Source organism: Chaetodon trifascialis, chromosome 11 (genome assembly GCF_039877785.1).
Source record: "Chaetodon trifascialis isolate fChaTrf1 chromosome 11, fChaTrf1.hap1, whole genome shotgun sequence".
Taxonomy (NCBI): Eukaryota; Metazoa; Chordata; class Actinopteri; order Chaetodontiformes; family Chaetodontidae; genus Chaetodon; species Chaetodon trifascialis.
Window position 1 is genome coordinate 7,079,416 of NC_092066.1, and position 14,539 is coordinate 7,093,954.

Below are 14,539 nucleotides of genomic sequence, written 5' to 3' on the forward strand. Positions count from 1 at the left end.
ACGTAACACGAGCGCCATCATAACTATGCCAAAACTATGGGCGTGAGTGTAAACAAGGTCGCTCACATGACGTTAAGTATTTTCAGTCGCATGTTGTGACGTTTCGGATGCTAAAATGCTGTTTAACCCTGTTTACGCTCCAACACATAAACAACATTTTCATAAATCTCCAACTTGGCAGGAGTTTTTAAAAATGATCGTTTTCCATGAAAAAAACTATGTTTGTGTGTAAACGAGACCCAACCGCATGAAAACGTGCGTTTTCCCTAAGTGTAAATGCAGGCTAGACTTCCACTTCAATGCTAGTCACTAGTTCTGTGGACTGTGCTGTGTTCATTCTCCTAAACTACTAAAGAATTACTTTTCTGCGCCAACAGAAACTGATACAGGAAGTATGCCGACAGGCAGCAACAAAGCAAAAATGAATTTCAAGATTTGCCGCATTTTTGTTTGTTTTCTGTGATGCTTTTGGTGTGTAACGGGGCTTTTTCACAGCAAGCAGTTTGACTCGTAGCAGGAACAGCACAGCTGTAATTAATAACGTTAACATCAGCTTTGTTCCCTTTAAGTGTACGACTAAGCCAGCTCACACAGCGGCAGGGCTCTGAAATTAGCTAAATGGAGTGTAGCCCTTGTTATTATTAATTACATTTGTGGTTTCCTGCTGTGTAAAAATGGGTGCTGTTTTTTAAGTTTTCAAGGTGTGAGCAGCTCCTCTGTGAAAAGCAGTGTGGGATAATAGTGTCCATCAGTCTCAGAAATTAATCAGATTGAGTGTGCATGCTGACAATGCAATGCAGGCATAAATAAAAAATTAAACCCTAACCCTACCCATAAAAAAGAAATCTGATCCTCAATGTAACTCACTATATGCATCAGTTGACACAATAGTTTTCTTTCCTGTTTAGACTGTTTGCAACCTCTGGCTGTAATCAACAATAGGTAGAAAAATGCTTTATATTACTCAAGCTGTAACATGTTAAATGTGCATTTTAGATTTGGTTTTAAATAATTATTGCAGGTGATTCTGGGGATTTTTTTTAGATCCTAATTTGTTTACCAAGCATCCCTTTTCTTTCAAGACGTCATTTAGCAGGTTCACTTAATCCAAGATAGAAAACTGTATGACAATGAACACACTGCAGAGTACTTGAGAGCATACTTTGCTATAGGCCTGATTTAATAATTAAGTCATTAAATAATCATGTCATGTGAGAGTCATAGCTCAGGCTAAGTACCTTGTTGAAAAGTAAGTGGGTTAACCTTGAAATGGGAATGTCCTGTGAAGTCAATCGCAAGCACAGTTCTCTATATTGCATGTGTCCCATACGGTGATGTGAAATTTACAATGGAGATGGATCCACAATGTAAATTTCCCAATGCAGTGTGTAAAGGATGAGAAGAATATGGTCATGTTGCAAATTCACTGATACATTATGAATATATGGTGAGTAATACATTATTGATGTGTGTTGAGTTATATGGTGCATAATACACAGAGACAGACAGGCCCTGTTTGGTGAAGGCTGAGCATTTCTGTCCTCCTATAGGCTCCGATGGCTGCGTATATACACACAACCGTCAACCGCACGCGCACAAACTGACGACTCATGTCTGACATTAGACAGTTCCAGCTGATTAGTTGCAGCTCTCTGTATAAACCTCCATTATCTCAAACGGCCATCCCGATAATGATCTTAAGCAGTAAGACAGGCAATTAGGATTGGAGTATTCAGAAATCGGCCCTGCACATCAAAGCTTTGAATGAGGGACGGTATGAGTCCACCAAACCAAATGGGCTGGAATGGTGTGTCACTGGCTAAATAGTCTTACCATCCAAACACTATTTCAGAGTGCACCCTCAATCGTTATAATCTCTCGGAGCCGTCATGCCAGGTCAGGAGGACTCGACAGTCCTTTCTTTTTTTAAAGGACTGAACAAGCTTTGATGTAGCCTGAAAGATATTCGCTGGTGAAATGGACAGTGTTGTATTTCAAAAGAGGGATACCGAGGCACTCAACTTGCAGATAAAGCAGCCATTTATTAAGGCCTAAAGGAATGGATGCTTTATCTACAATTCAAGTGCGTTGCTTGCTTTCTTTTGAAATACATTTCTAAGACTGATAGCCAAAGAGCAGCAAATAGTATGATGCAAAGCTATCAGGCTCGCCTTGAACATATGTCTGCGCAGAGGAGACAGACAATAGAAACATGGTAAAATAGATCATCCAATTCCACCTTTTCCCCCTGCCGCATTCAGCTGAGATGTATGGGCTCCGACCAACAGAGTAAACTAAAATTAACAGCAACAGTGATGCAACTTTGGGTTAAAATGAAGCCTGGACCATTGACACAGGAAAACATTCTCCAAGTTTGGGTTTTCTTGGCCAAAGTTAAGAAATATAGATTTTTATTTATACATTTTTTTCAACCTGTATAATTGAGGCAGAATTGAATGTACTGTATTATGCAGGGGGCATTAAAAACTCACATAAACACAAGCATCTCTCTCCAGAAACAGAAACTGACCTCAGTTTTCAAAAGTATTCATAGGGACTATTTCTTCTAGTTCCAATGAAATCAGCGAGTTCTGAGAATGATGCACTCCAAACAGTACATGGAAATAGTTTTTCAAGAGCCGTATTGAATGGTGGAGGCAATCTGTGTCCATGCACAATGGCTGATTCACTGTTTTCTTTATTTCTTTTGTATTCTTTCTTGTCAATGATTAAATGGTGATGTTTTTCACCTTCTGAACACTTGTCTCACAAACAGTGGTAAAATACTTGAAATACACACAGCAGGCTGTGTGACGCTTACTGCATATAGTCTCTTTTCAGGTGTTTACATGTCTTCACCTGCAACCTCAGCTAAAATTTAGCAACAGCTGAGGTCAGTGTTAGCGACCTTGTGCACAATTCCCACTGCAAAGGTGATGAACAAAAAAGTAATAAAAACTAGATTTAAAAGCAGCTACAAATAAGTTAAGTCTCAGTTCAGGTTTATCCCACACAAAGAATCCCAGCTTTTACTGAATTAGCTAATGTGATGGCTAACGTTATGGCAACATCCTGCTTCAACCACTGCCACAGAGACCAGGTTATGCCAAGGCTATGTTAGCGATAGCATTATCATTACGAACCAAGATATATGGCTAAATATAATCCTAGTTGTACTTCTGTCATTATTTTGGTGAAAATAATGTAAAAGTAACTTATTACTTTCAAATGAACAAGTAATGTGTAATGCGAGAGATTACATTTTAAAGCCTACCACTGTCTATAATCCGTTAATGTTTATTTATGGTGAAAGTTAACTCTGGGTTTGGTACTTCTTCTATTTGTTTTCAGAGCTCTGAGACAGATAACTGAAAACCTCGCCAAAACAATTTGTTTGACACCACGAGGTGAGTGAGAAAATGCATTTTTTTGCAACTTGGCTGAAACAACCCTTTAAATTAAATTCTGTCCCCCGCCATCTGCATTTCAGCATCAACTGTGATTCATCAGTCTGCCAACTTTTCCCATTCTTCAGCTGTGGCTGTTGATAATTACGTAGCCACCATAACTTCTTGTTTGTCATTCACATGAGAGGAACGCAGTATGATGTCCTTCTGTTGGAGCCCATCCACTTCAACATTTGATGAGCTGTTTTCAAATACTGCACCATTGTCGTACAGAGCTGTTATTTGCATGTGGGCATTTTGTTAGCTTGAACGATTCTTGCCACTCACTTCTCACAACAAGGTGTTCCTGCCCACAAGACTGCTGCTGACTGCATGCGTCTTGTTTACTCCACCGTTCTCGGTAAACTGTAGTGCGCGAAAACTGCAGGAGATTTAGAAAGGAAATAAATGGAAAACAAACCATCCTGTCACTTACTTTATACTGATGGCATATTCAGTGCACTCCTTACTCCTGTGTCGAACAAGATAAGTGCTGTTTTCCCGTTCCAGGAGCTCCAACTCAGCCTGGTATCTCTCCATAGGCCCGGCAAACCTGAACAAACCGTGAACAACTACTGCACTTACACTGCAATCAATCACTCTGAACATGAGGATGAGGACAGTCAATACAATCAATGAAACAGAGTAAGAATGACTTGTGGTTATTGTTAGCAATCTGCAGTCGTTTGTTTTCATCACTTACCAGAGCTGGGCAGAGTAATCGACAGGTTTTGGAACCTGGCACAGAAAAGAAATGTGGTTATTTTGTGTCTTAATGGAGTCAATACAGAGGGGTGGAGGTCATTTGTGGTAATGTGATATTCAAGCCACATCTAATGGCTAAAATCAGTCTTCTACGGCGAAAAAGTGCAGTTGAAAAGCACTACATTCCTTCGCTAACACATCAATAGTAGCCATTATCCACTGAATGCATTATAATCACACTAAATGTGTCTTATTGATTACGAAAAATATGCACACTTACACATGGGCAAGGTCTCACAGCATCACTTGGAAAGAAGCCAATCTTGCTTGTCGCCAGAATTTTGCCCTGCAATGGCAACTGGCTGTTAATCGCATTATATATGTCTGGGAGCAACTACACGTCTCTCTCTCCCTCTCTCTTCCTTTTCTCTTCCCCTCCCACACTCGCTTCAATAAATCCTCAGCAATTAGCACACAACAAGCAGTGCATCTAATTTGCAGCCCAAGTTAATTATGGTTCAAACTCTGCCGGCAGTTAGATTTGTACTGCATCAAAACAAGTGCCTCGTTTAACACTAAATAATGGATCTTATTCTGGTCTTTGAATACCCATACAGCGTGAGCTCTCTGGCTCGCACTAAAGACTAACAATTGCATTTTAGCTAACCCGCCTCAAGCAAACACAAGTTTTAGATGAAAGTCATTAATTCCTTCAACAAACATATTGTAGACATTGTTTTTTTTCTCTGCCAAAATAAACTAAATTGGTTCAACAAATTAATTTTGATACAGTCTTGCTGCTGCTTAGATGCTCAGTATATTTTTTTTACCTTCATTCTCGAGCATTTACATTATCTTATAGACAGTAATAAGCACATACATCAGCATTAATCTCCAGACAATTTGAGTTTCCAGTTCTGAGTTTGAGGTCAATTTGAAGTCCATTGAGTCAATCTGAGAAGACAGTGAGTGTTGAGGGTATGTGGAGCTCTTGATTCAGCTTCCTGCCCTGTTTATGCTTTCCTCCTCACTCCTCTTTATTAGGGTATGAAATGCTTTTTGGGACCGTGCAAGCCCCGGCAGTAACTAGATTGGAAAGCGAATCTTTACCCATCTCTATGATTCATTCTGTGTAATAACATTTCATCAAAGGTTTTTTGAGAGCCCCTCTCTATTTGTTATGCCTTTGATAAGCGTATGATAAAGATTAAACTTATTACTCTGTTGGCATAAACAGGCAGCAGCCAAAGGATCAAATGAAATTACAGTGATTGATTGTATTGTTCTGCCAGTGGGATGGGGGATAATTGCCTCCTGGCTAACAGGGGATATGAATTCTCAATGTTCTGTAATTCCATCCTCTGGCGCCACCAGGGATGCTGGAGATTAAAGGTACCCTGTGGAGTTTTCATTGTAAACAAACACGGTTTTGTTTAGATTCAGGGTTTCTAACCAAAAAGCATTGTGTGTGACCGTAAGACTTAACAAACTTGTTGGAAACACTTGCAAAGCCTCATTTTGTACGCTTTGTAACTTGCATTGTTTATACCAGATTGCAGTCTTCTTAATCTTCTCCTCTTTTACTACTGCATGCCACATGTTAAAGCTCACGACTGCCACCAACTGTTGACGAGCATTGACGCCCTCTGCAGAATTTTAGTAGAAATGTGAATCTTGGGAAAAGTAGCACTCCAAACCATAATCAGTCAGCATTTTGATCACGGCTCATACAGTTTCACTGACCCACAAAAAGCACAATAGGCTAACTGGAATCTCACATTTTTGTCTAACCATCTATTATGCTTTAGAAATGAGCAATTTCTGTCAAGACTCCAAAACAGAGCTAAATATCAAGCCAAACTGGACAGACTGAGAGACAACTAGACTGGCAAGCTGCATCAAGCAAAAGCTAACCGGTGAGTTAGCCACGGCTATCCGCTAAAGCTAACATTAAGATTTTTTACTTATTCTTTTCCTAGCTGTTATATTGAAAAGATCCACTTTAATGAACCAACATCTTATGTTTAGTTTATTATTCCACAAAGCTAAATGAGGCTGTAGCAGCAACCCAATCATGAGGGAGAGAAGAACAACTAAGCTAAAAGATAACTAGCTTAACAGATCATCAGTAACTTCCATCTCTGCTTCTAACTCGAATGGAGTTCATGTGATTTGGTGCGCTAAAGCTAGGCTACGTTTTAATCACATGTTTAAATGTATTCAGTTGTGGATTCATTAAATATAAAAATAGTAAACAGAGAGACAGATAGCTAGCAAAGTGGTGATGCATTTCATTCCCATGAACTATGGGCTGTAATTAATCAAACAGAGGTTAATTCTCTTAAAAACTCTTTTTATAATGGACAAAAATGGGTTTGTAGATAGGGTATTTTCCCCTCACATCCCCTTTTTCTTCACTTCACTGCCTCTTTAGCTCTCTGCCTTCTCTGCTTCAGAAATCTGCAGTTTGTCAATCCTCTTATGTGCACTGATAAAACACATAATGCAGACAATATGGAAACAGGATAGCAGCCTTGTTAGAGTACCACTATGCACAGGACAGGAGTACACACAAATGCGTATTGTCATTTAACTCATTTAATTATCTACTCCCAGTGTGCGTGGTTACCATGGCAGCAAACAATGCAGTGCCATCAGGTCTGTGGTATGCTAGCCGTCCAATCGGCTTACAAGAAGTCTCCTGGCATTCGTGCCCTCACCCTCCACCTTGTGCTCTGTCACAACAGAGAGAAACACGGAGCATAGGAAATCAGGCTAACAGCCAACTCCCAGCCGTGCCTTTGGCAAAGACCGCAGTCTGATTGGAGCAGCACCAGAAGGAGGATGAGGCTTTAATGCTGCCGTAAAGCAGAGTGAGAAACAGCTAGGGAGGCTGCTGGAAGACCCCAGATAAATCGCCATCCTTTCAAAAATAGATAAGGTCAAACGCTGTCAACCGTTGGCTGACCTCGTGAGATGGTTGCTAAATGCGCCTGTACATGAGGTTGTGCACTACCATTAAAACATCCTCCAGAGGCTGAAGTGTGTGCTGTTTTATTGTCTCACTGTGGCACTCAATTAATCAACTGAAGCCACTAATTGGTTAGATCATCTGATGTAGGCTATTATTTAATCTGAGGAGTGAAAGGACAGACAACCCAGTGTAATTTAACTGGGCTTCTGTGGAGTTCATACAGATCTTTCACTGATACTTCTAATTGGCGTTGAACTCATCATATTGTCATATTTATGGCTCACCTGACACAGCATGTGATAAACAACCACAATACCATATATAAACAATAATGGCCAAAGGGAGACAAATTGTGGATGTCACCCCTTTCATATGTTTTTGAAAGCTTTTTTTTCTCTGTCAGATAGTGGGACAACCAGCAGGAAAGAGAGAGGAGATGACATGCAGCGCGGATTCAAACCGATGACACTGCAAAGACATTGCGTGTGCCGAGCCAACCCGGTGAGCCATAACATGTTATTTTTTCATAGAGTCACAGATGTTGAGATAAAACGAGGATGAGCTGAGTGACACGCACCTGCCACCAGGAGCTGTGCAGGTCGGCAAACATCAGTTCAATGACATCCCCCGCATGAATGCTTAGTGGGGGCCCACAGTGGGGATAAGGGATGCCACTGTAGTCTCTGATCACAACCATCCTGGGTAAACCTAGCAGACAGGGAATACAGATGCATTTATGCTTTGTTAGACATTTATCATTGAGTCTTATACAGGGGAATATGCAGCAGTGCAAAAGCAGTAATACCTGGTGCAGCCTGATTGATTAATCCTCAAGTCTGGGTAATAGATTAAAAATACTGTGACCATGAATGACTTTCTGAAAATGAACTAACAAAAAGATGAGATCTATGAAAAAATAGAAGGCATTTGTTGCTTAGACTCAGACTAAAATGTGAAGCTCAAATACTTTTTGCTAGACCTGCAGACAGACGCTGCATGTTAATATATTTGATCAATCAAAATGAATATTGACTCAGGTGAAGCGTAGGCAGAGGTACTGGCAGAGCTAAATGTGTGATTCGAATGCAACAATATATTCTGATGCATTTTCTGACAAAATGTGACTTTTAGGAAGAAAAGCAAACAAAATTTGCTTTTCTTCCTAAAAGTCACATTTAAATGCGTTCGCTGATTTAAGGTCTCAAGTGTGTTGCATCTCTCATTATGACCAGTTTGCTCGGTGGGTTTCCATCCACCTGTTTTATGCACACTTTCATTTTGCACATAAAAAGCGAGGCACGTGAAAGCAAGGAGTTCCTGAAAAGCCCAGTCTGCCCTGATTGGTCACTGTCACCTCAAGTCCTGACGACTCATTTAAAGGCACAGTTTCTGAATACAGGCTGTGAGCATTTCTCACTAGATTACGCAACTTTCGCAGGATTGATATAGCACGTAGACCAATATGGGACCTTTAGGTTACTATTTTATTGGGGTTTTTTTTTTAACTATGAGCCAAACAAACACAATTCTCCATTGTCACATCTCCATTGTATTGGGTTGACAGCAGAAAATCTCAGAGGCAGATATGTCAAAACATGGACAAATAAAAGCTGTGTGCATGACTAGATACCACCAGAGATGGGTTAAAACTTTTTTCTTGTTGCATTAATTATTTGTATTTCTTGCACTAATCATGTCAACAAAGTAAATTCCCTTTCTGTCACTATCCTAAAGGTTTCAGTACAAGGTACATAAATGTGGCCGTCCTGACAGTCTCTTTGATTGAGGTCTAAACCACCAGAATGGCACCATCCTAAAAAGCAGCAATTTACTCTCGCAGGAAATTCATCTTTTCGATTCCTGTATGGTGCAGCTCCAATCTTTCCTCAGCGTGGCAGACAAATACAGCCAGGAGCATCCGGCTAAGGCTAAGACTAAACACCCCTGCCAACTTAAAAGACACAGCCACTTACTCTCCCCAGACTCACACATCTAGCCCCCTCAGACACATCTCCCTTCCAGCCACGGCTCCCCTGCAACCCAGCCTGGGGAAACTATTAGCTGACAGTGACCTCAGATGAATGGAATATCTCACATTCATGTTTTTAATAAGAACAATAAGCACAGATGTCTTGCTCATAAAGCCCCTTATGGAAATTGATTTATCACAAAGGCAGAGCTCAGCGATTGAAGCGGAGGCATATAGACTGCTGGAAGTGCTTTTCTGCCTGTATTTCTCCTGCCGCCGTCTTCATAATGATTCCACCCACTCCAATTCATCTCAATGCTGGCTTGGGTTTAGGCATCGCGGCATGTGGTAAGAAAAGGGATTTTTTTTGTGCTTTGGTTAAGGATTCCTGCATGCTGCATGCTATTATTCATTGGTTATTCTATCTCAAATATATTTGTGGAGAGGAAACTGATGTTGTTCATTTTTGCCTTTGAACCCTTTGTGTGAGCAGGAGAGAATCATATCAGTGCATTTCTAAGAAAACATCTTCAGGGTTTTTTTTTTTTTATTTGATCATAAATGAGAGGAGGGGTATCATAACATCCGAGGGTTATCTTTCAACCACCATCTACCTCCTCCAGGTCTCATTCTGGCCTCTGACTGTCTCGTTTTCATCCTACCTATGTCTCTGTTTTGTTACAGAGCCCGGATGAAAGCAGTTTAAGAGGTACCACGGAAAGCTCTTGGCAGGTTCACAAAAGTGGAAAAGTGGTCAAGCCATACTGACCTGGGTCTGGTGGTGTTGTGCTGTCCTGTGGACGGAGGGAGAAAGTAAGAAAGGAAGGAAGAGAGAATTACCAAGAGGAAGAGATTGATAAATGGACAGTTGAGGTCATTGTGCAGGATCAGCCTGACCTGAAGAATGAGTCATACTCGTATTGCGATTGTCTGTGAGTGTTCGAATCGAACCGTTTGAAAAGGGAAAGAGTAAAATTTAGAAGCTCTGTTTCCGGGAGCGTCTTCGTAGTTGAAGGGTCACAGCGCAGTCCGCATGGTCATGTGGTCACAACTGTCACAATCTTTGTTTCAACGCCTCTCTCCCATTTCCTGTCAGCCTCCTCACTGTCACTGTCCAATACAGGCAAAAATGCTCCCCAAAAAAGTTCTGTTTCTGAAAACTTTGACTTTCTGGGAAAATGTATAATAAATAAATAAACATAAATACTGGTTCTTTTGATCCTAATTTTGTCCACAGCCCATCTGGGTATCATAGAGTGTTCACGATTTTTAGAAACAGGAATGTCTGAGAAACAAATGTGAATTTCTTATATGTGCTGCAGGAAAAACAATATACAGACTTTCAAAGTTTTTAATTGTAGTTTAGTTTAGTTTTATTCTGATTTATGTCCCTTGATTAATTAAAGATGTTCAAGCAGTGTGCCACCAAAAAATTAAATGAAGTCCAACCCACAGAGCAGCAGCAGGAGCTCTGATTGGCCAGCTGTTGTATGTTACTGGGAGTCTGGCCAGTCAGAGCTCTTCCTGCTGCTTTGTGGGTTACATTTCAGTGTAAACAATCATCAAATCAAATCAAATAATCAAATAAAGCTGTCTTCTAATTCTAATTAACACAATGGTTAATATGTTAGTATGTACGGAGACACAAAAATCATGGGATAGATTTTATTACTATTCATTTGTTCTTAGCGTTTTTAAAGCATCATTTAAAACCAAATTCAGCTTAAACATCAATATACAGTAAAACTAGCTAGATCCGTTCTCCAGCGTTACCAATTGCTGACTGAATTGCTGCTGTGGGTAACAAAATCCTTTTGTCCATTGTTGAGAGAGCGTACGTGCGCTCTGTGATACCTGCTATGTTACGCTTCATTAATTATGTTCGCTGTGGTGTCTAAGTCAAAGAACAGAAACTGTCCAGGTCTTACCTTGGGCTTCGGCTTGGCAGAATCTGCAGTCGGATGAGAGACAGACACAGTGAGAGGAATACAGTATCAGCGCATGGTGGCTTCCTGACATACAACCTCAACTGTCAACCTCTGCTGGCCCTCATCACACCTCAGAATGCATAAAGACCACAGTGCTTCGGCTAAGAAGCCTTGTCAAAGGCCTGAGCTGCCTTTAGCACTCTGCGTATTCACAAAGGGTAGTGTACCTGAACTACAGCCCCGCGGACTGGTGACTATTTTTAAGCTCAACAAATTGACAAAAAAGTCAATAAAAATGTGTAATTTGCTGTTTTTCTTATAAAGAATTTAGATCTCTTTGAGGGCCAATTTGAGCTTGTAAGGGAAGGTCAAAGGTTAACCACCTAACATAAATATTTACAACATATTTCATGGTATACCAGCTCTTAGATACCTCATGTACAAAGTTAGTAATCTGGCAGGAGTGTGTGGAGTTAGAGGAAAGCACATGGAGCGCCTAAAATGTAAAGAGGTCCTCCTCTAGGGAGCATGAATGTGTTCAGTAAATTTCAAGGCAATCTGCCTTTTAGATTTTGATATTTTACGTGGAATTTGTGGCCTGGTGATGGCGCTAGAGGAAAGGTCACCAGAAAATTAGGAAATATTCTCTGAGGGACATAAATATGCACAGCAAATATCATGAAAATGATGCCATTATAGTTTTCAACATAGTGAAGCTTGTTACAAAATGTAGGAAAAGTGCAACACGATGAGTTCGGGAGGCCTCCGTCTCACCTGTTCTCCCACAGACTCCCAGTCGACCCAGACACTCCTTATGAGCCCCCAGCCCACACTTTAGACAGAGATAACCCTGGTTAAAGATGCCCCTGGACACAATAAACCACAGGATATATTTCATGTATAACAGCCTCCTCAAACCTTGGCATTTTGAATTTTCAGGCTTCTGTCACAGTCTCAAGATAAGAGAAAATGACACCGTCCTTCAGCTTCCTAGAACCATAAAAATGATGCTGAAAACTGAGACGGCTAACAGTCTGCAGTCCTTATTTATTTCAATTAAACTCTAATATGATATTTCCAGTTAAGTGAGAGGCTAAACTCAGATATCTTCCTTTCCCCTAAAGTGCCTGAAGAAAACTGACTAAAGACTGAAATGTCATGGTGTTCCTTTCATACCTTCAACATGAAAAATATTTGAAAGTATATTTTCAAAAGAACAGAAAACGCTAAATTTGCCATCCTGGAACAACATGTGTAGTTACAGTTTACCCTGTCTCAGACATGGGATCGAGTCCCATGTAGAAAGATTTTTACTCGACTGGGACTTCAACAGGTCTTCACCATTCTCCAGAACAGAAGAGTCTGTACACTGTGAATATTACCTGAGCAAAAGGTGACAAAAACTGCAGGAAGTGATCCTTTCAAAGGTGTGCATCTTGAACTGGTGGGAGTTGTGGTTGGCTTTCTCTGGTCGGATATTTGATCTGAGATCAGGGAATAAAAACAAAAAATGGTGGAAGAGAAAAAGAGTCAACAGTCATTCTAGCTGCTCTGTGAGGTTTTTTTTTACTTTTATGTATTCAGGTAAGTTTCACTGAGAGGAAGCTTCTCTTTTGCAGCACCCCGATCACATATGTCCACATTCACACCTGGAAGCTGCCCAGTACAACCACAGTCAGTTTACCACATGTACAACCTTAGTTTAGTGTATTAGCCTGCTAACATTTTAGTACAAGTACAGCTAAGGCTAATGGCGACAATTCAGTTCAGAAAAGTTGACCTGCTGATGTAACTACATGAAAAGTCAGGGGACTTTAATACAGGGGGGGGGGGGGATACGAACATGTGTACAAAATTCCACTGTAACCCATCTGATATTAGTCCAAACAAAAGCAGTGTAATAACGGAAGGACAGACCAATATCATCATAGAGCCATGCTGCTAGCAAGAGGTAATGTGTGTCTCAATAGTGGGAACAATTTGCTTTCAATTTACCCAACACACAAAACACTCATAATCATCTCTTTATCAACTGCATAAAACTTCTTTGTTGAGGCAAAAACAGTTTATTTCTTCCACTGACTAAAATAAAAGCAATCTTAGGCCCACTGCATGTGTATGTGTAAATGAAGAGGGCTTGAATCAGCCCAGACAAATCCAATTTTGAGCTGCATGTGTTCAAACATGAGAAGGGAAACATGCATCGTGGAAATAAGCAGCCTTTCTGGAACGTGAACAAACAGCACTGACACAAAAACGCCTTTTCGTATTGAACACACCAACCAGAAGCCACTTAAACTGAGTGCTCCCAGAAGTGAGTCCTTCATCAGGAGCCCACATCCTCTTTACAGGTACAATTTTCACTTTCTGAATGGGCCCCTTCTGGTGTCATTACCCAATGCACAGAGGCACACATAGCCGTTTTCAGACACAAACCCTGCACCTGTGGAAAACACTGTCTCAATACGAGGATGAAAAATGCTATTTCTTCTCCAAATTCTGTAAATTACACATGAGGTTTTGAGCATGTGTCGAGGGCCTGGTGGTCATGTTAGTTTCTGAACTCATGAATACTGACTACTTTCAGTCTAAGTTAGAGAACGAGAGGCGCTTAAATTGCAAGTTGTTTAACGTACGTCCCCACACACTGTATTGTTTTGCTACAGTGCATATAAGTAGAATCCAGCACACTTTGAGAAGTGAAAATATATTCAGGACGGCCATAGCAGGTAGTCAGCATGCATATCAGGGATGTTTTCATACATATCCACCCCAAACACAAAAGCATTTGTTCAGTCAATCACAGCGTAATGTCAAAACAACACTGTATTCTCCCAAATCAACATAACAAAGGATGCAGACAGGATATCTGCCTGAGAAAAACCTCCCACTGTTACAAAATAATACAAAAGATATACCTCCATAAAGCATTGATTTGAAGAAACATCGAGGCAGAGAGACTTCTTTGTAGTTCTGCAGCTCTTTGGAGCAGTTTATGTGTGTGTGTCTGTGTGAGAGAGAGTGTGTGTGTGGGGACATAGATGTGTTTACACAGTCAGTTTGTTGGGACTCACCTTCCTTATGGGGACCAGCAAGCTATAATGTAAATCATTAAATTTAAAGTTAGGGTTTAGGGTCATGGTCAGGTTAAGTCTCCAGGAAAAGAAGGTAGATCTATGACACGTCCCCAAAAGTGACAGAAACATATCAGCCTTTGTGTGAGTGTGAGTGTGTGTGTTGGTGTGTGTTATCACACTGTTGTCAGCAGTGTGTGCTTGATTACAGCAAAGGCCTGATCAAACATTGCACATGAAAGAGTCAACACCTCTGTCGGCCTTGGAAAAACACGCATGCAAACAAAGACAAACAAACACCGCACACACACACACACACACACACACACACACACACACACACACACACACGCACGCACGCACGCACATACAAGTGCACAGTTTGTTTTTCCTATGATACACACAGCGGCCCTCTGCGTTGATTACCAACTGTCGTCACTGCG

At 40.8% G+C, this 14,539-nt stretch overlaps 1 protein-coding gene across 2 annotated transcripts in view; it reads right to left on the minus strand.

Moving 5' to 3' along the window:
* LOC139338834 (guanine nucleotide exchange factor VAV3-like) overlaps window positions 1–14,539 on the minus strand; it is a 49,574-nt gene that overhangs the window by 12,201 nt on the left and 22,834 nt on the right. For both annotated transcript variants that reach the window (XM_070974111.1, XM_070974112.1), the window contains exons 16-23: window positions 12,405–12,506; window positions 11,797–11,888; window positions 11,023–11,045; window positions 9,864–9,888; window positions 7,703–7,833; window positions 4,432–4,497; window positions 4,150–4,184; window positions 3,883–3,999 (exon numbers count right to left, since the gene is read on the minus strand). In XM_070974111.1, the coding sequence (XP_070830212.1) occupies window positions 3,883–3,999; window positions 4,150–4,184; window positions 4,432–4,497; window positions 7,703–7,833; window positions 9,864–9,888; window positions 11,023–11,045; window positions 11,797–11,888; window positions 12,405–12,506 (591 nt within the window). The remainder of the gene's footprint in view (window positions 1–3,882; window positions 4,000–4,149; window positions 4,185–4,431; window positions 4,498–7,702; window positions 7,834–9,863; window positions 9,889–11,022; window positions 11,046–11,796; window positions 11,889–12,404; window positions 12,507–14,539) is intronic.